At 49.4% G+C, this 20,822-nt stretch overlaps 2 protein-coding genes across 11 annotated transcripts in view; both read left to right on the top strand.

Moving 5' to 3' along the window:
• The first annotated feature begins 423 nt into the window (after positions 1 to 423).
• Positions 424 to 6,080, top strand: LOC127461189 (myosin light chain, embryonic). Of its 2 annotated transcripts, XM_051768739.1 has the most exons (7): positions 424 to 593; positions 1,387 to 1,414; positions 1,965 to 2,114; positions 2,780 to 2,953; positions 3,908 to 3,985; positions 4,694 to 4,737; positions 5,815 to 6,080. In XM_051768739.1, exons 1-6 carry the CDS (start codon positions 507 to 509, stop codon positions 4,720 to 4,722), a joined length of 546 nt encoding a protein of 181 aa, XP_051624699.1. In that variant the 5' UTR covers positions 424 to 506; the 3' UTR covers positions 4,723 to 4,737; positions 5,815 to 6,080. The 2 variants fall into 2 exon arrangements, with proteins under 2 accessions (XP_051624699.1, XP_051624700.1); XM_051768740.1 differs by lacking the exon at positions 5,815 to 6,080 and having other exon boundaries at positions 4,694 to 4,937.
• Positions 6,081 to 10,087: 4,007 nt separating this feature from the next.
• CDC27 (cell division cycle 27) overlaps positions 10,088 to 20,822 on the top strand; it is a 32,640-nt gene continuing 21,905 nt past the window's right edge. For 8 of the 9 annotated variants that reach the window (XR_007899984.1, XR_007899983.1, XM_051768697.1 and 5 more), the window contains exons 1-4: positions 10,088 to 10,247; positions 15,398 to 15,473; positions 18,463 to 18,610; positions 20,689 to 20,814. Coding sequence is in view for 7 of the 9 variants with exons in the window: in XM_051768697.1 (XP_051624657.1) it covers positions 10,221 to 10,247; positions 15,398 to 15,473; positions 18,463 to 18,610; positions 20,689 to 20,814 (377 nt within the window). In the remaining 2 variants the exon portion in view is untranslated. Of the gene's footprint in view, positions 10,248 to 15,397; positions 15,474 to 18,462; positions 18,611 to 20,617; positions 20,815 to 20,822 lie in introns of those variants that run through there. The other variant, XM_051768698.1, reaches the window with a different exon arrangement.

The following is a 20,822-nucleotide window of genomic DNA, read 5'->3' as shown; positions in this document are numbered from 1 at the left end:
TTTGAGCTCCTTTGAAGGAGCAGTTCATAACCCCTGGGCTTAGAAGGGCTCTGCAGCCCCGGCCCTCGCAGTCCTGCCTGGAGCCAGGCGCTCTCCCCGCGGGTATCCCAGCAGGTTTATCAGCCATCACTTGCTGTTTCCTTGCCAGGCCCCCGTGGCCGCTCGAGTTTAGGTTTTCAGTGGTCATTAGCAAGCAGCCCCCGTGCAGCCCACCCGCTGCAGGTGCTGGAGGGGGACGTGTCCCCCCTGTTGGTGCTGGGGGGGCGGCCGGTGGCTCCTCGGAGCCAGGAGGAGATGACAATGGGCAATTGTCAAATTGGGGCCCCTCTCGTTTGCGTTTTCTTCCTTTTATAGTAAGTAGCAGTTGCTCCAGCAGCTGGCCTGCCCCTCCGGGGTGAGGACTGGGCTCCGTATATAAGGGAAGGAGCAGCCTTTGCCTTTCATCCCTCCGTTCCCTTCCCTCGCTGGGCGGCAGGAGTCCCCCTGCACCTCCGCAAATCCCGGCCATGCCGCTCAAGAAACCCGACCCCAAGAAGGAATCGGCCAAAGCAGGCTCGGAGCGGGAGCCTGCCTTCGATCCCAAGAGCGTGAAGGTGAGTGAGGAACGAAGACGTCACCGTCTTCCTCCATGCCCGTCATCTGCCAGGCACGGGCGATGCAAAGCGCCGCACAAAAGGCGTCAGCCAGGCTGGGAGCCAGGCTTGGGAGGGGAAAACTGCCGGACCGTGCGGATGCAGCAGGCTGGGAGCGATGCTCTCCTCACCGGGGGGATGTTTTAGTCTTCCCCACTCAGCCCTGCACTGTGGATTTGCTGCTCCCCGAGCTCTGGCCGTGCAGCCAAACCCCCACAGCTCCCGCTGAGACTCCGTGTCGGGGCCCCAGCAGCAATAAAAACCTTCTCTGCCACCCACCGTCTCCATCCTAAAGTATTTTGTTGCCTGTGTTGCTTCCTCCACATAAGAGCCTCTTTTATCCCGGTCTCCACAACGGGAGCTTGCTTTCCCCGTGATTCCCCGGGACAGTCACATTTTTGAGCCGGAGCTGTGGCAGGAGAGTCATTAAGAGCAGCCTCGGCACGCTGGGGCTGTTTAATCACTTGAACTAGGGATCAGGCCTTAAAAATAACATCCTTTCCATTCAAAATAGCCCTGACTGTGGTCTGAGCATCCCTCCTGCCTGCCCCCCGCCCTGCTGCTGGCTGTGCTTTCCGCAGGGATCTCAGCTCAGCAGCAAGGGCTCCTGGGCATGGCATGGCTGGGCACGGCATGGATACGGCTCCTGCCCCGAGCCCGGGGAGGGGGAGATCCAAAGAGATGGCAGAGCCCCTTCGTTCCCCCGGCAGTGACCCCCCCCCTCATGCCCAGCTCTGTTCCCTTCTCTTCACAGATTGAATTCACAGCAGAGCAGATTGAAGGTGAGTGCCGAGCTCAGTGTCTCCCAGAGATGGCTTTAGAAATGGGGAATCCCTTTTCCAGGTAGTTTTTCACCACAGACATGAGAGCCAGGGCCACACACATCAAATCCCCTCCTGGGGGAAAGCTCAGCAGGATCCAGAGCCTGGTAGGGAAAGGGTAATTTTCATTCACGGTGTGAGATGCAGCCCGGGTCAAAGTCAGGGGTTCTGGTGGGAGGAGCAGCCTCCGGAGATGCAGGGACAGCCCCAGAGAGGGGAGATCCCAATGGAAAAGGGGATGAGCAGGGATGTCCTGCAGCAGAACCTGCTGCCGCGGGTGCAGGGATCCGGCAGGTCACCCAGCCAGCTCTGCACGGGTGACAAAACCTGCTCGAGCAGCCGAGCGACTCCTCCGAGGAGCCTGGCAGCCTCCAGCCCGCCTTGCTCCAGCTCACCCAGCGTTCAGAGGGCACCGTCCACCCCTTCCCTGCCCGCCAGGCAGGACGAGCTTCGGTGGGGTGGGAGATGGGGCGGGCACAGCCGGGGACATCCGAGCGCTCCCTCCCCGCAGAGTTCAGAGAAGCCTTCGGGCTGTTTGACCGGACGCCCGCGGGGACGATGCAGATCAGCTACGGGCAGTGCGGGGACGTGCTCCGGGCGCTCGGCCACAACCCCACCAACGCGGAGGTCCTGAAGGTGCTGGGCAAGCCCAAACCAGAAGGTGAGAGCGAACCGGGGACAGGGTGGGACAAGCAATCCCTGAGCTCCCTGGCTGCAAGTAGAGCACATGTTCCCTGTAGGAACAGCCCGGCAAGGTGAGGGAATTGGGAAGGAAATTATGCAGACGGGCTTCATTCCTGTGTATTCCTTCACTCCCCTTCCCCATACCATGGCTGACATAAGGGATGGGCGGTGCTCACCCAGGCTAATGATGCTTAGCAGACCTTATCCTGAACTGGTACCAACTGGTGTAACCTGACCCGTCCCAGTGTGGCCACACAGCCCTGGTGAGAGGGGACCCACCTGTTGCTTTAATTTTGGGCTGATATCAGGGGTGTCTGTGCAGTCCCCTGACGTTAATACCTTATTCCTCATATGGATCTTCCAATTTCAAGTATAATAGAATAGTTCCATCTCCCCGTGGGGCTTCTCCCCTGTACTCTGATGGAAAAGAGCCCAGGAGGGTTAAGCAGGAGACCCTCAGAGACTGAGTTCAGCCTCAGAACCTGCTGCTTACAACGCCAAGGTTGTGGGTTTGATCCCTGTGTGGGCCATTCACACAAGAGTCGAACTCAATGATCCTCACGGGTTCCTTCCAACTCGGAACATCCCGTGATGTAAATGTACCTCTGACCCCATCTCCTCCCCCCCTCCCTTCCCTTCCAGAAATGAACACAAAGATGCTGGACTTCGAGACCTTCCTGCCCATCCTGCAGCACTTCACCCGCAACAAGGAGCAGGGCACCTTCGAGGACTTCGTGGAAGGGCTGCGCGTCTTCGACAAGGAGGGCAACGGGATGGTGATGGGGGCCGAGCTGCGCCACGTGCTGGTCACGCTGGGTACGGGCCGGCCCGGGGGGGTGTTGCCGTGGGATTTATGGCACTGAAAAATCCCCCGGAGCAGTTAATTAGGGGTGAGATAAGAAAGGGTTTATTTTGCCAAGGCTGAAGATGTCTTGTGCCCCTGTGCCCGAGAGGTTACATTTTTGTAATACCATCCATCCAATCCCAGATTTGCCCACCCTATGGCCTTTACTCTGGTCCGCCCCGGGTCCACCCCCTGAAAATGGGTCTGGGGTGCATTTCGGGACCCCCTGTTCATCCCATCTTCCTCTCCCTCAGAGCACAAAGGGTACATAGTCACCCAGTTTTTGACCGTGTTCTGTGGTTTAGGCCCTGATATGCTGTTCTACCAACAATCTAAGGCCTTGCCTTGACAAAAGACTAAACAGTTCTATTGGATTCGGGAGTAGGATTGATATAGGGAGCATAGAATGGGGTAAGAGGGTTAAGGAATGTGTAAACAAGGGTGCTACAGAGAAAGGGATGTAAGGGAGTGAGGGTTGCTGCTTTTAAAATCTACCTATAAAACTTACAAGGCTTACAAATATTAGAAAAATAAAAAACCATTAGGGGCTTAAGGCATCAGGGCAGCAGGGCAGGGCCACCCCAAGCTCTGCCTGGGCAAGTGGCTGCTCTGGTGTCACAGGGACCCTTCTCACCCTGCTGCTCCCAGGCTCTTGTAGGAGCTCCTGACTGTGGGGCCTTTCCCATCTTATGCTGCAGCTTCGGGTGTGACCCAGGGGAGGTGGAGAGTCCAGAACACCCTCAGTTATCAGACAACATTTTGCAGCTTGGTCCTCTCTCCACAATCTCCCACCTGTCTGTGGGCACACAGCTCCTCTCTAATCCCCTGTTCCTTTCCTCTGGTGGCTTTGGCTCTCTGGAATAAGGATGGGAAGGTCCTGGCAGGCTGAGAATCCTTCCCCTCACCTCTCCATCTTCCTCTTCCAGGGGAGAAGATGACGGAAAGCGAGGTGGAGCAGCTCATGGCAGGGCAGGAAGATGCCAATGGCTGCATCAACTATGAAGGTGAGAGTGAGAGATTCCCATCGGGGCCATCTCAGGCACGGCTGTCTTGTCTCAGGATGAAAATTTCGGTTGGACTCAACGATCTTAGAAGTCTTTTCCAGCCTTAATGATTCCATGATTCTGTGACACTGCTGATCACTAGGAGGGAGGTGTGGACCACCCTCCAAAGCCCTTCCTAAAAGAGCACTGAGACAAGTCAGCTGGGGTGGGAGCAAGGCGGTTGTGCCAGTGATTTCCAGGAAAAGCAGCTGAAGACAGCATGTTTCCAAGGGTTTCAGGACTGTTTTATCCCTGGGTTTGGCACTGTTTTGTTGTAAGCTATCAAAAATAAACAAAGCCAGCATCTTTCACAGCAGAGGCTAATTGGGAACATTTGGAGACCTGGATCACTCGTGGCTCCAAGAGGGTGAAAATCTGGGATAGGGGGTGGTTAAATTTGGGAACCACTAAAACTGGAGAGCGTTGAGGAAAAGAGGGGTTTCATTCCCCTTGGCCTCTTAAAACTGGGGATAACGGTACCAGCTCGTCTCCGAGGGTTGGGATCACTCTAACCAGGTTGGGGGTGGCATGCAAAAAGTGGGAACAGAAGAAGGAATATCAGTCCTGGCATTCCGGGGTCTCCCAGCTGGGGGTCCCCCCTGCTGCCCCTCCACCCTCTCCCCCAGCTCACACCATCCTCTGACCTCTCACACTCCCATTTCTCCTCAGCTTTTGTCAAGCACATCATGTCTGGCTGAAAGGAAAAACTTCAGGTGAGTCCACGGGGTCTCCTGCTGCTTCCTCCAAAACTGGAAATCCTGCATGGGACAGCCACGGGCAGAGGAACCAAACCCCAAACCTGCAGTGGATTAATGCCACGGGGACAATCCCAGCTCTGGAGGCACAAAAAGCTGGGCTGATGATAAGGAATCTCATTTGTTACTCCTGCCAGTTAGAATTTACTGGGACAGAATCACTCCTGTGCTGGTCAATCGTGGTCTGGGTAATTGTGTTGGAAGAGGCTGAGGTGGAAAAGAAAGAGGAAAGGAAGAGGTTGGGGTGGTTTATGGTGCTAGATTTTCTAACCCCCCAGGAGCTAAGGGGGTCATCAGCAACAGCCAGTGGGAATAAATATTTTAAGACCTGCAGCAGTGAATGACTCCATGTTAAGAAAATACGAAGTACTTAGAGAGGAAATTTCTGAACTGAGAAATATCAACGTTCCTACTAACATTGGAAAGAATATGGAAAATGTACCGTGGATGTTTGTGAAGCTTTTTTGTGTTCCTATAAGTCTGCCTGAGGAAAACAGAAGGAACAGGTTTCTTTTAGGGTGAATTATCCCTCTGAAATCTATTCAATTTAAAAGAAAATCCAAATTGCTGGCTCCCCTGCCAATTTCTTATGGTTTCTTATCTATTTACTTTCCTTAAACATTTCTCCTCCCCTCAGCTGTGTGAAGCAGCAGGGGAAAAAAAAAAAAGAGACATAAAAATGACCTTTAGGTACTACTAAATACACAAATTAAACATTTAAAAATCTCCCCCCTTCGCCTCTTTAAACATCAGAAGATTAAAACAGACACAGACAGAAGTCTGATCTTTGAATGTTCAGCATCCTTTTTATTTTCTTTTTAATCCATTTCTCTCTGGTTCCTGCTCATCAGCTCAGCAACAGAGACGGTTGGGTGGCAAACCCTGCCAGGAGATTTAATTCTTCACCAAACTATTTGCACATAAAACTCTTTTTTAACGGTATGGAAGGACAGCTATTGACATTTTGGGTTTATCTGGGAAGGAACACTCTCACACAGACTCATTGCACTGAGCCCTCTCCTGCTTCTCTCCCAGGCTCTTGGAAATGTTTGAACCCACCTGAGCACCAGGAAGAGGGAGATTCCTCCATCCCTGTCCTTCCCATGGGATGTTTCCACGTGAGCCACCACTCCTTGGTCTCCGTGTGTGTGCCTAAGCCTGGTATTAAATAAGACACTGGCAACTTGGTTTGAAACCTTAAGTTATTCTTTTTGGGGTTTTCCCTGCAACGTTTGGCTCATTAAATGAATTCCTCCCTCCCTGACGTGGTTTGTCTGCTTTGGCTTTGGCTGTGGTGGGTGGGTGGCTCATGGGTGGGGTGGGTGGAGGAGACCCTTCGGTCCCCAGCAGCTCTCGGGGGTAACAGGATATTCCCATGGAGAGGGGGAAGAGGCAGGGAATGTGAGGGAAGAGTTCAGACATGGGGGTGAGGATCAGAAGCCTGGCCACCTCTTGCTGATGCAGACCTGGAGGAATGACAGCACGAGGGACATGTTGTGTCAAACAGACACCCTGTTTTTGGGAGGGTCTTCACCTCCTCTCTGCCCTTAAACCAGTCCTTTTTCAAACCTGTAGCCCTTGCAACCCCATGAGCATTCCCTCCAGGTCCCAGGTGAACAGCACCATGGAGCAAAGAGGGACCTGCTTGGCCCTGGCCCTGGCACAGGAGAGACCTGCAGGCATCTCTCCTTCATCAACACACTGCCTGTCCCAGCCAGAAAAGGCCCTTAAAAACCCCAAAACATTAGATAAAACATCAAAAACATTCTTTCTTCTGCATCATGGACAGATCCAAAAGTTTAGTTTTGAAGGTTTCCTGGAAGTTGAGTCTTGATGAATCAGCAAGGGAGAAGGAAAATGGGGAAAGAACAGGTATTTCTGGGCCAGGTGCCACCTCCACCCTCCTGGCACAGGGTGACTGGTCCCTGGGGTGCAGGTGGTGACTTGCCTGGGATGGAGCCCAGCCAGGATGGGCTCCCTGGATGGTTCTTCTCTTCCAAGAGCCATCTGGGGGCTGTGTGATACAAGCTGGGGACTCTCTTCCTCCTCCTACCTGCAAAACAATCATCAGAGCATCACCACAGGTGGTGAATAAATTCATGGCAGCACAACACCTGGGAGCAGAAAACACTTTCCTTTGATTTGTCCCTTTTTCCAACGCCCTCCCTCTGCCTTTGCCTGGGAATGGGAGGCGTTTTGCCCCGACGGGGTTGACTTCAGCTGCCACTGGCTCGTTCCTGTGCAGTCACTGAGGAACAGCTGCTTTCAATTCCCACTGTTTGATTCAACTGCTCATAAAAAGCAACATAAGCTGTTTATAGATGCAAGATTAGATTTGAGCTCCTCTCTGTGTTATTCCTACAGCTCCCATTAGGCAGGATCTGGGCACCTCGTGTCTTTAGTGTACTATCCAGTGTTTTAACCTCTTAAAGGACCGTGGTGACAGGGGGAGAAGGGACCCTGCTTGCTCTGGGGTCACGTTTGTCCTTGTCACCACTGTGGCATCAGCTCCTGCAGAGGAACGTGCTGTGGTGGAGAGGAATGAGCAGGAGAAAGGCAGAGACCTTCCTGGACTCACAGAGGAAATCCACAGCAAGGACTGGGGGCTCTGGAGCTGCAATATCCCTGCTAGAGCCATGACATCCCTACAACTGCTGTGATATCCCTGCTAGAGCCATGACATCCCTACAACTGCTGTGATATCCCTGCTAGAGCCATGACATCCCTACTATAGCTGTGATATCCCTGCTAGAGCCATGATATTCCTGCCCTGGCAAGCCAAAAGGCTGCACTCTCACTCCTCTATGCAGGGCACAGGCTCTGTATTTAAAACCTCCAGCTCCTGTGCTGACAGCAGTGACACTAAATTAAAACCAAAGTGAGACCTGCAAAGAGACAGACAGAAAGGGAGCAGTGGGAAATGACAGAACTACAGGAAAGTGTAGTTTTCCACGTGAAAAATCCAGCCCCTGAGGCACCCTCAGGGTAAGAGCCTGCTGTGCTTCGCTTTGGGCACCTGCTCTGCCTCTTTAGGATGAAGCAGAGCTGGTTTGCAGCAAAGCAGGTTGGATTGATGCACCTGAACAGGCACAGTATATATGTCTGTACCTCTCCAGCTATGTACCTCTGAATGTACCTCCATGCCTCCTCCCCTGGAAAAGCTGCTCCTCTCCTCCTCTGGAAAAGCTGAGGATTCCACAGAGTGAGTGGTTTTATCCCACAGACATTTATAAAAGCTTCTGTGGATGCCAGTGAGTGATCCCACAGGCAGACCTGCACTGGAGGAGTCTCTGTAAATCCAGATCTCCAAAGACAACAGCAAACACTGACCTTTTACAGTTTGGATGCTTTACAGCATCCAGGGGACTCTGAGGAGAGGCAGAAGGAACCCCCACACTCAGGAGAGCCTGTATCTCCTCAGGCTGTGATAAGACAGACTCTCATACCAAAGAAGGTCTGGATGTCAGGAGTTCTGTGCCCTGTGGAACGGGAGACAGATGGAGCCAGCTTTCATCCCCAGGAGTTATCAGCAGTGCACAAAATCAGAAGGAGGAGGATGAACATGAACTGTGCTCCTTGAAAGGCTCCTCAGGGCCCCAGGCCACGTACACACACATCACCATCATCATCATCACCAAAGGCCTCTGGGGAGGTGACACTTCACTGGCCTGTTGCTCACCCCCTCGTGTCTGGTGAAATGGTCAAGCTGACACTGGGCCAGGTGTCCATCCCAGGGGAAAGCACTGCTCTGTGCCCCGTCTCCTTATTTGTCTCACGTGGGGGACTGAAGAAAGCTTTGCCTGCTCACCCCCTGAAAGCAAACACCTGCAGATTTGCTGCCGATAACAAACACAACTACATCTTTCAGAGACGAGGGGAAAGAGGAAGGCTGAGCTCTCCCTGCTCCACACACAGATTTTATCCTCACGTAAAGATGCATCCCCTGCTCGTGTGTGTTCAGCTGCACATCAGGATCCGGCCTTCAGGCAGCTGAGTGCAAGTGCAGAGCACTGGGAAGAGCAGGACGGAGCACAGAGTCCGTGTGTAGGTGTGTGTAAGGGTGGTGTTGTGGCTGACTGTGTTTCAGGAAGCCCACGGAAGGATTTGGAGAAGGAAGGCCTCTGCTACTTGCAGGTGGCTTTTGGTAGGTCGGTATTTTTAATAACTTGAGGCTTAGCTGTGCATCTTTATCCCATTCTTTTGGGAAAGCTCTGTGTGCCAGGAGACATGGCACCTTCAAACCAAACTGTAATTGGCAAATCAACCCCTTTGTCCCCATACCCCAATCTGTGTGTTTTACTTCTGGATATGAGGGGCTGGAGTGTGTCCAGGGAAGGGAACGGAGCTGGGAAGGGGCTGGAACAGCTGAGGGAGCTGGGGGGGCTCAGCCTGGAGAAAAGGAGGCTCAGGGGGGACCTTCTGGCTCTGCAACCCCCTGGCAGGAGGGGGGAGCCGGGGGGGGGTCGGGCTCTGCTCCGAGGGAACAAGGGACAGGAGGAGAGGGAACGGCCTCAGGCTGTGCCAGGGGAGGGTCAGGTTGGACATCAGGAGGAATTTCTTCCTGGAAAGGGTGGTCAGGCATTGGAAGGGGCTGCCCAGGGAGTGGTGGAGTCCCCATCCCTGGAGGTGTCCAAGGAAGGACTGGACATGGCACTGAGTGCTCCGGGCTGGGGGACAAGGTGGGGATCGGGCACAGGGTGGGCTCGATGGTCTCAGAGGTCTTTTCCAACCTGAATGATTCCGTGATATCGTGGCTGAACCTCCCTCAGGACCCTTCAGAACAGGACCCGGGCAGTGCTGGCCCCAACCGTGGGAACGGGGACAGGGCCGGGCTGCCTCTGGACACGCCAGCGACGGCAGGAGGGAGCCCTGGGCCCAGCACCGCGAGGGACGCGGGGTCTCCCCACAGACCCGGGAACCCCAGAGCCCGTTTTGTGGCACAAAGTCCAAATTTCTACATCCCGTGGGCACAAAGGGGCCCTGAGGGACGAGCCCCAGGCCCTGCCGGAGCTCCACCGGCCCCTTCACGCTCGGCCATTTCCGTTACCGCTCGGCCATCTCCGCCGCGGCTCGGGCGGCTTCGCCCTGCGTCGGCCATCTTCGTCCAGACTCGGCCATCTCCGGCCCGGCTCGGCCATCTCCGCCACGGCAGCGCTGCCGAGCGCGGCTCTCCCAGCTGTTTTCCGTCGGCGCTCGGCTCTTTCCGCCCCCGCCTTCGGGTATTTCCGGCGGGCCGTTCGGGTGTTTCCGCCGCCGGTTCGGGCGGACTCGGCGCCCGCCGGCCTCGCTCGCTCCGGTAACGGTCGGTGCGGGTTCAAATGAGCCGCGGCCGGGCCGGGCCCCGCCGGGACTCGCTCTGAGCTGGGCCGGCACCGGGGCCGCGACCGGGACCGCCCCCGCTCGGGCTCGGCGACCAGGAGGCGGAGGCCGGGGAGAGCAGGATGACGGTGCTGCAGGAACCCGTCCAGGTACCGACCCCCGGGCGGCTCAGGCCCCAAGGCCCGGCCCGGCCCGGGTGAGGCCGCCCCGCCCGCGCCGGGGCCGGGGCCGCTCCCAGGGGGCTCCTCGGCCGTGGGCCCGCAGGACCTCCGGCTCCTCCGCCCTCCCTCCCGCCGGGCTTCCCCTCCCAGCCTCCCGGCCCCATCCCCGCGGCCCCGGGACCGGCCGCCCCCGCCCCCGGGTCCCCCCTCGGTCCCCCCGCGGCCGGTTTGGCTCCCGGGAAAGGTCCCCCCCCTCCGCCGCAGATCCCCCGGGAGACCTGTTGATACCTCGCTCACCTTGCTGCGTTTGCTGCCGTGTCGTTTTTAAATGCTCACGGCGTGCTCGGCTCCTGCGTGTGCGAGTGAAGGACGTTCCTCCCTCCCTTCGGGTTGGTGGGAGACCTGGGAGAAAAAATAATGTACATTCCGGTTTTCTACCACGTCTCGGTCTCGCTGCATTTGCCCCTGATGGGCTTCCTGCTCTTCCCATCCAAAAGACGTGATTCACACATTTGAGAGTTGCTTTTTCTTTCCGCAGTTGCTTTATGCCCGTTCTCTAACTCTTCGTGATGTTCATTAATCAGTCATCTTATTCATGTTCCCATTCTTTATTTTATTATTATTTTTAGCTTTTTAACAGGCTGTCTTGGGGTTTTTCTTTTCTAGTTACAGCAAGAGGTTCCTGGCACAGGAGTCCTGGCAGAACACGGTTGTGTTCTGTAATGAACACTGTGAGAATTCTTGCTCTTGGCTCTTCTCCTTCTAATGAAAAGGCAGAAGGGGAAGAAAGTCTTCTCCTGTGGAAAACCACCCTTCTGGCTTGACCCTGCCCGTGCAAGGTGGTGACAGTGAGGGTGCTCCTGCAGACATGGGGTTTGTGCCCTCGATGCCACCACACTCTGCTTGTCCCCTCTGAGGCCAAGGGTCAGTGCAGCGCTGGAAGAGCTTTTGGCCACCTGGTCCCTCTCCTGCCCTGGTCATCCCACGGCACTGGAGCTGGGCTGGGTGTTTTGCACCAGCTGGGTACTCTAGGAAAACATGGGATTACAATGGGAGAGGAAGCAGGAATGCAGTGCAGAGTGAATGACAGGAAACAATACTGAATGTTTCCGGTGCTGTGCTAATTAGGCTGACCAAGTGGAAAATATGTGCTATTCTGAGAGCTCTCTGACAGAAAACTGGGGTCTGCTTTTCACGTTTCAGCAAGGAAAAGACCCCTCTAATGCCATTCTCCATTCTTAACCTCTTACCACCTTGGATGTTTTGATGAGGCCTTGCTATGTTGAATGTATTTTTTAAATTAAATATATCTACTTAGATTCTGCTTTCAAATGCCACATCATTCCTTTAGCACTGGTTTTGCTGCTGTCAGCTTTGCTGCTGTTCCTTGCTTACAGCAGCACTGGTAAGTTTAGGAATTGTTTGTGACTGGGTGAAGCCCGTTGTGTTTCTGAGTTCCCCGTTTAGCTGAAGTCCGTGTACTTAGTTCTGTTTTTCTAATTTTTTAAACCCTAGTTCTCATTTTTGTCATTGCAGAGATTTTTCCTGTCTGTCAGTTCTCTCCCAGCCTTTCAGATGTCTACAGGGCTCAGCATTCCAGGAAAAAATGCCCTCCTTACAGCTGTGATGTTATTTATCTATCACAGCACGATAGATAAATAACAGAATCTATGTTTGGATGTAGCTTTATAAATCTTGGGCTGCAATTCCATGAAATTAACATCCCAAAAGGCATCCTGGTCGCTGGTTAGATTTTTACTAACTTTTTTTTATTCTTTTAAGTTGAACAAAACGCCAGAGTTTACAGCTCTGATGTGGTCGATTTAAAACCCTTCCGCTCCAACATAAAACTTTGTATCCCGTGTGTGCTGAGGAACAGGCTGGATGCCTTCCAAATACTTCTGAAAAAAAACCATCTTGGAAACAAAATGAGCACTTTGCTTGGAATTTAGCTGTTCAAGGTGATCATCTGCTGTGACTCACTTGAATGGTGCTTGAACTTGGCTGGGAACGTGCAGCACCGAGGTCTGTGTGTTCAGGGGGCAGAGTTTGGGAACTGGGAAAGGCAGCACAGCTCAGCCAGAGCTCCCCTCCCCTCTGCCCACCCTGGAGACGTCTTAAATCATGGTAGAATCTGCTTAGCATGGCAATACAGGCTAAAAAGCTTTGAAACTCGTTTCCAAGGCTATATAACTGTCAGAAGAGAACATCTCCTTGAGAGCTCTTTGGCTTAGAAATGAAGTGACACTTGGAAAATGGACGGGATTTTGTGGATAGAAGATGGACCTGTCTGAATGTGATTTTATTTTCTTACTCTCCTCTCTGAGAATGCTTCACTGCAGGGCTGTGGCTGGTATGGTAGCTTTGGAATTCCCTGTTCACTTTGCATTTGTAAAATAATTATTTTTTAAATGAGTCTTTAGGACCTGGAGGTTCATCTGGTCCGCGAGCACGCTTGAATAAAACTTGGAAATGCTTCCAGCTTCTCTCCTGTCCATGACAGAGCTCTGAGAACAGGGCTGAGAACACTCTCCTGTTGTGGTCTAGCAATTGTTGGGTACCACTAATGCCATGTAGGTGCACTGTGCCTCTGCTAGAACAAACTCAATTACTGTGCTATAAAGAGATCGATGTTCCTGTCCGAAAAGGTGCACAAGAAATCTTCTTTTTTGAGGCACAGTCATAGTTTGGACATCTGTTCTCGTGGAAAATCATCACTGCATAAGTATGGCTGATTCCCTGCTGCCTTCCTTTCCCTCCTCCTGCTCTTTTAGGAGAGTATATGTGAGGATCCAGGCTTCAGCATTGATCAGTTCAGGGCACGAGGCACCTTTTGGACTGCAAAGTGACAGTTGCTATGTAACAGGGATACTGTTCTACCAGCCACTTGTGCTTTCACTGGGACTCTGCTCAGCAACGATTGTTATTTGAGCTGGTGTGGTGTAACTCTCACAATGTGGCTGTGACATGGCCCCAAATCCCTTGTGTCCCCTCTTAGCCTTTGGCAGGATTGTTCCTGGCAGCTTGCTCTTGTTTGAGAAGTCAAATGACCCTGATTTCACCACTCCCACCCCCACACCTTTGTTTTGTAAGCTCGCTGAGCCTTGCAAAGGCAGGATTTTTAACCTGGAGATGACACAACTTGGCTGGATTCATCTGAATGTCACTTGTGACTCTGTAAAGGAGCTTCTGGGAGCAAAACACAAAGACCTTGGGCTGCTCTCACTTGGGTATGGTCTGAAAGATTTCAGCCCTGACCTTCTGCCTCAGTTTTTGTACTGCTCTGTCTGCTTGGAAGCCTGGGAGTGCTTCAAGGTAACAGGGAATAATCAGTTCAGGCAGGCTCTGAGGCTGCACTTATCTAAGTGTGCAATACAACCAGAGAGAAATAATGAGTTTGTATTATAACAATCAAACTAAGAATTCACTTTTAAACGCTTTAAAATCCTTTCACACGAGCTTAAAAGCAGCAGTTGGCTATTTAAGCGTATTCTTGGGACCTACTGATAGGAGAAAACAGTGTCTCTGTGGAGATTCTGTGTATAATGTTTGTGTGTAGTGCTTGGGAACCCTGGTGTGTGCTGTTCATGACGGCTGTGTGGGCATCCTGCGAAGAGAATTCGCAGTTTTCACACCCTGTGTTTGTCAAGTTTGTGTTGGAAGAGGGAGCATATGGTACATGTAACTCTGTGATGTTTGGATATTTTTTTTTTTTTAGATGAAACTGGCGCTTGCCTTTCCCACCGGGAATTGCATCGCAGGCTGGTGTTGCTTTCACTCTGGGAGATCTCTTCTAGTTTTGGAGTGTTTGATGGGTATCAGAAGCTGATTCTGCTTGTCTTTGGTTGCTGGTGAATGTTAGAGAAATCCTAGACCACTGTGCCTTGAGTTCAGATCTTGTTTGGGATCGTTAATGGCCAAACTGCTGCAAAATGGCTCTTTGCTGCTGGTGGGAATCGGCTTCAGAACTGGAGCAAAGACATCAGATGGGAAGGAACTGCTGTCCTGATCCCAACCCTCAGAGCACCAGCCTGCACACCACCCTTGTAGCTGGGGAGGAAAGGCTAAAGAGATCTTAAAAGACATCATTTTCCCCATCTCATCCCATTTCTATGGATAACAGGTGACTTTTAACCTGATCTGAAGGAAGTTGGCTGAGCAGTTTGTGTGAAACCCTCTCACACCAGCCCTGGCCTTTGGCTGGACAGCTTTTGTAGTTCAGCTGATGGTGACAGAAATGCAAGTTATTATGACCCTGCTTTAGTGGTGCACAGTTTGTACACCTGTGTGTGTGTTTGGATTTCACTGGAGTGCTGCCATCTTTCCAGTCTGCACAAATGTTGGCTGTCACAGACTCAGGCTTGGTGTTCATGAAAAAGAAAAGAGCACCCGTAAGGAGGGAGCTGGATTTGACTAAGTGTGGGTCCATGAGCTGAATTCAGGAGTAGATTTTGTTCTATATGGCTGTATGTATCAGTTTGTCCTTTTAATTTACATTGCACTCATTCTTGGGTGCTGCTTCACAAGCCTAATTAGTGGCAGTGAAGAGGTGGCTGATGAACCAAGACCCAAATAAAACACCACACGAAAAGCAGTGGATCACGTTCATCAGGGAACACGGCTGCCTCTTCAGAGGAAATCCTTTATATATAACATTCTCAACCAACACAAGTCTTATAATGACCATCTTGGACACTGAGAAATTTCTAGTCCTGTTGGGTTTTGATTTGGCATCTCAGGAGGGGATGGTTTAATGGGATATGCTCTGGTGACCAGTTGGGGAGGTGGGTTTGCTTCTACATTTACCTAATGTGTTGTTTGGTGTAGTTTGCAGTAATTCCTGCCGAGTTTTGCACCAGGCTAAAACTCACTGTTTCTGAGGTTTTTAGAAGATTGTGTCTGCTAACTAGTGAACAACATTCTTGGGTTGGTTCATGACTTCAGTGCTAATTTTGATGAGTTTTTCTTAAGTCAAAACAGCTACAACTTGACCGGTGCGTTTATCCTTCCCCCCCACACCTTTTTATTTTTACAATTCCATAAAACCAAATTGAACTTTGCCTTTTGCCAGTAAGAGCGAATGAATTTTTGCATTTTTAAACCTCCCTCTAAATCCAGGTTATTCCCTTGCCTTGCAGGCTGCTATATGGCAAGCACTTAACCACTACGCGTACCGCGATGCCGTGTTCCTGGCAGAGAGGTTGTATGCAGAAGGTAGGTATTTTGCAAATATAAAGTTGATGTTTTGGGGTGGTTTTTTTCAATTTTAAATTTAGGATTTTTGAGCCTCTGCTCCAGCTTTGGTTTTTCTTCCTGTTCTGATAATGAAGTTTCACTTTCTGCTTAGGGAAAGCAGAAGAATACCTCAGAATTAGGTTGGAAAATCAAATCAGGAAATGTCAGCAATGTCATTTTACAGTAAAACCTCCTTAAAAAAATTAGACTTGGAGTTGTGTGTTTAAGTACAGTGTTTACAGTGATCTGTTTTCTGGTATCAAGTGGGAGAGTGTTGCTTTTTTTAATAACCTTAAGCATTGCATGTCTTCCAAGGGCACTTGAGGATAAGGTGCAGCACACAAATTCTGCAAATTGGCTTGCCATTGAAAGCTGTCTTTGCTAATAATGGTGTTCAGATACGTTGGTTGGTGTGTTGGCTGAGAGAGAATCTTGTGATGGTGAGAGAAACTGAGACAGTGAGAATCAGAACATATGGGACAGCTGTCTGCAGTTGAATTCCTGTTAATTGTTACTTCACTGTAGTGCTGTTGGGTCTGGGATGTCTTGGATACTGGGCAGGCAGCAGTAACATATCTCCACGTTTTCCTGGGACTTTCAAACACATTTTTTGTTGTGTTTTAGCCCATTTTCTTCCTTTAACCTTTCTTCCATGACCTCAGATAAGCTTTTTGATCTTCTGTACTTCTTTCTCTTTGATATTGGTGGCCAGCTTTTCTTCTCTACTTTGGAAGGTATTGTCCCCTAATCACTATTAGGAAAAAACTCCAAACCCATATAATTAAATATAATTTCTCATGCTAAACAACCTGAGCTTATAATGTTAATTAAGCTGTATAAGCTATTTCATGCTCTGTTTTGTAATGAAATGTTTTGCTTCCCTGCCTGCCATGCTCTCAATGCACTTCTTTACAATGCAAGCACAAATCTAATTTTTTTATTAAAAAAAAACCTCTTTTTATTCATGTCAAGGTTACAAATGAAGTCCTGGGTGTTTGATCTGGTGCTCAAATGAGAAGTGTTGTGTAGAATATTATGGAACTCAATAATCCAGTTGTGCATGAAGGGAATAGTGTTTTAGGGGTGACAGAAATGGTAGGTTGAAGGGAATTGCCAAGGATGCAGGAACGAAGAGAATCCCCTTTTTGCAGCAGCCAAGAGGAAAAATATCTGCCTTAATACTGACACATCTTTACAGAATAATTCTCTGCAGGAGAACTTCAAACAGCTTTTTTTCAGTGACCAGCAGTGCTGAGGGAAAGCAGCATGAACGCTGTCACTTGGTGCAAGCAATTAACTGCCAACAAAACATCTGGCTCCTGGTTAAAATGAGTAGTTACTCTGCAGAGTAGAAGCTACAGAACTTGAATACTGTGGCTCCACGTTGGCAGCAGTGATTTCACCCTGAGAAGAACTTCTTTTAAGTCTACCTGCAATTACTGTCCTTGTGGGGACATCTGTGGCTTGGTCGTTTCCCAGAGCTCTGAGCCTGTTAAAGTAGTGGATAAAAATTGATTTAACTTGAATTTTCAAAAAGATCTTCTGGTGTTTTTAGCATAAGGCCAGTAGAATGCCCTCTGTTTGGACATCCTCTGTTTCCATTGTCACTGTCAGTTTTCAATGTGGCAAAGGATTTGGGCAGATTTCCCAAAGAGGTTTCTGTACAGTGCTCATATTGATTTTTTTTGAAGAGGTCCCTGTAAGTAGATGAACAAACATCAAAATTGTGTCTTTTACTGCTGAATTCCATTTGCAGGATAGTGTGTTCTGAAAAGTATAAAGTAATGTGGGTTTCTTAATTGTTTAGAGTTGGCAGTTGCTTGTGTTCATGGACAGCCTTTGATTTAAAAATATATCATTGGATGAGGGTAGTTTGAGTGGAACATTTGGGGAAGTATAAAGTCCAAAGAATGGGCTAAGCCACCATGGCTGTACAGAATCTGGGAGTTTACAGGAAGGATTCCAGGGGTTGGTTCTGTCCTTTGTGCTGTAATCACAAGTGAAATCGGGCAGTTTGGCCTCAATCTGAAAACTGGATGGCAAGTCAAGCTCTTTGAGTAAAACATCCTCAGCTTGGGAAGAGGATTTATAGAATCACAGAATGGTTTGGGTTGGAAGGGACCTTAAAGACCTTCCATTTCCACCCCCTACCCTGGGCAGGGACACTTCCAACTAGCCCAGGTTGCTCAGTGCCCCATCCAGGTTGTAGGAGAACTTGTCCCTATCACTAATTGCCAACATAAAATAAATAAAGCATCTGAATGGTGATGGTTAAGCCACGTTCCCAATCAAATAGTGAGGTTAGGCAGCAAAAAGGACAAGACTCAGTGTTGGGGAAGAGGTGACTGAGTTTAATAGTCATTAAAATCATCCAATGTGCTCCACTGAGTGATGTGAAGGTAAAGCACTGAGGGCTTTAGAACATGAACAGAAGTAAAATTGCAGACACAGAAAGACTACTTGAAATTGGGCTTAAAACTGGCTACTTGGGCTGGAATAGATCTTCCTTCTGAAAGCTGTTGTACTTCCTGACAGCCATGGTTGTGCCAGTGTTTGTGCACTGCTTAAACCAGTGCAAAGTGTCAGTGGGAGGTGTGGTGATACTTTGAGCCAGGTCTTGGGGTGGCCAAAAGGTCGTTCAGGCAGCTCTGGAATGGCTGCTTTGCTTGGCTTGCTGTTGTTTTTACAGCAAGCTGGCTAATCACTTCTTTAGGTTGGGTAGCCAGAAGGATCAAAGTTCTCTTACAGCAGTAGATATTAGGGGTTGTTCTGACTGTCCAATGGCATGGAAGTTTGGGAAATGCCAATGCATAAAGAAATACACTTCGTTTAGCAATGAATTTCTCTGATATACCCATTTTTTTCCATCCTATCCCAGCTGGCTTTTACTCCCTGCCTCTAAATTCTGTGTAGTAACACGATGAACAGCTAACTGATGATTTTTTTTAAAATGTATTTCACTCTTCAGTACACTCAGAAGAAGCACTGTTTTTACTGGCCACGTGTTACTACCGCTCAGGAAAGGCCTATAAAGCTTACAGGCTCCTAAAGGGACACAGCTGTACCACCCCCCAGTGCAAATACCTGCTTGCAAAATGTTGTGTGGACCTCAGCAAGTAAGTAAATCCTTTATGTTCTGTCCAGGGTTTACAAATGCATTTGTTTTTTTAGCTTGGATTTCTCTCTGAAAGCTGTGGTGTTGCATGAACTAGAAATTCGTTGGGCCTTCAGCTCTCAGTTGAATTCATTTTGCTTTCAGATATGGACCTAACAAGCATTAACTTATATTGCAGAAGCCTCTATAAGGTGTTGAATAACTTAGACAGGAGTTGTCAAGCTGTGTAGAGGGAGAAAACATTGATTGCAGAGATGACTCATCAAGTGTTTGCTTTGGGTTTGTGTTTCTCTGATATTTTGCCTGTTTCCTGAAGTGTTTCCAGTGTGTTTCTATTAAGGATTGACCACTTCCCTCAAACACTGAGCTTGTTCCTCTTATGCAGTTACTGCTAATGGGGGTGAGGGAAGAGGTAGCAGACAGGACTCTGTTTTTAAAAAAAAAACACAACAAACCAGCCTGGAATCCACATCCAAGAATCCTGTATTCAGCATCAGAATTAATCTTTACAGAATCACACTGTCAAGGTGTCCTGCAGGTTTTGTGTGGTCTAACTGCAAGATTTTTTTTTTTTTTTTAACTGAAATGGCTTGATCTTCAGGCTCTGATGCCCTCAGAGTTTGTTCATAAGGGTATTTCATGTCTACATAGATTTTTTTCAGCTCAAATGCAGGCAGCTGTCTGGCTGAGGTGCAGATTTGAAAGAGTGAGGCATCAAGAAAGGCAAAAACTTTGTCCAAACTGCTTAAAATGCAGTGGGGGTTCTTTACAGAAGCTTAAATGTCTCTCTACAAAGCAGCTTGTGTTTTTGGTTTGTTTTTTTTTTTTGGTTTGGGTTTTTTGAGTGTCCCTCTTTCAATGTCAAAAAGAAATGTTTGATTTCCTTAGAATTGGTCAGGGGATGTTTGGAGTTTCACATGCTGTGATGTGATTATTCTGCAGGATTTGTGATCCTCCTCATGACATGTAGCCAAACACAGTCCTCTCCAGAGTGTGCAGGGAAAGCTCCTTAGTCTTTGTTACTCTCTTTAGTGGGCAAGTCCTTTGACATCTTTAGAGTAGCCAGGATGTCTTGACTTGTTGTGTTTCCTTTGCCACTCCTGGAGCTGTCAGGGTGCAGATTTCTTTGCACCTTCCATTGAAAGGGAAATCACATTAATGTTCTGCTTCAAAAGGGCCCGGTGGAATAAATTCAGAGCTGATTGTTCTCTCCCTTGCTTTGGCAAAATCTGCTGTGTGCACATAGTACATCAGCTCCTGTAAGATTTCTTAAACATATTCCTCAGGATTTGTTAAGTTTGACTGTCACTGCTGGTAGTTCTATGAGCTCATTTACACAGCTCTGCCTGGGAGTGGTCAGTGCTGGTAGAAGCACCTTCCTGCAAGTAAAATTTCAAGTGGAGGCAAGAAGAGGTGATTTGCTTGTGCAGGTGTTGGTCTCAGATGCCAGAAGATGCCCAGAAGTTGTATAAAGCCATTTTCAAACCTGAGACTGAGTGGCCCATTCCATGTGAGTGGCACCACTGGCTGCACGTGGAGTAGGTGCAAATTGAACTTTGTTCTCCCTTTGAGCCCTTCGTGCAAGAAAGCAGGGCATTAAAACCCAAAATACCTGCCACATCCCAAAATTGGATCTTAGCTGAGCATGTGGGACCTTACAGATTGTATTTCTCTAAGAAACAAAGCCAAATTAAGCCTTGTCTTAGCTTGCCAGTATGTAAAACACCTTCAAAAATCAAGTGTCTGAAAGACTTTCTTGTCCTCCATCCCAAGATCAATCACTTTTGGAAAAGTCCTGTTGTATTTTGTGTCTCTGGTTTTGGAGTGGGGTGGGATTTGGGGTTTGGTTTGTTTTTCTTCCCTCCCAGTAGAGCTGTTCGGCTTCAGAGTCCTGAACCTCCCTGTTGTAGAGGAACCCATCAATTATTTGACATTCATTTGCAGGAACTTTTGGGTTGTTGTTTGAAACCTGTGAACACTGACAGTGGATTTCTGTTTTTGTTTGCAGCAGGGTGAAAACACTGGACTGCCAGTACTGTGAGCCTTGTAACCCCTTTAAACCTCTTGTTTTTTAAAAAGGCTTGCAGAAGGAGAGCAGATCTTGTCTGGTGGAGTGTTGAATAAACAGAAAAGCCATGATGACATTGTTATGGAGTTTGGTGACTCTGCATGCTTTACACTCTCCTTACTGGGACATGTCTACTGGTAAAGTT

Source organism: Manacus candei, unplaced genomic scaffold, assembly GCF_025592945.1.
Source record: "Manacus candei isolate 608988 ecotype Guabito, Panama unplaced genomic scaffold, ASM2559294v1 h1tg000096l, whole genome shotgun sequence".
NCBI classification, from domain to species: Eukaryota; Metazoa; Chordata; class Aves; order Passeriformes; family Pipridae; genus Manacus; species Manacus candei.
Note: the sequence above shows the minus strand (reverse complement) of the source record. Positions and strands in the feature narration are given on the sequence as shown.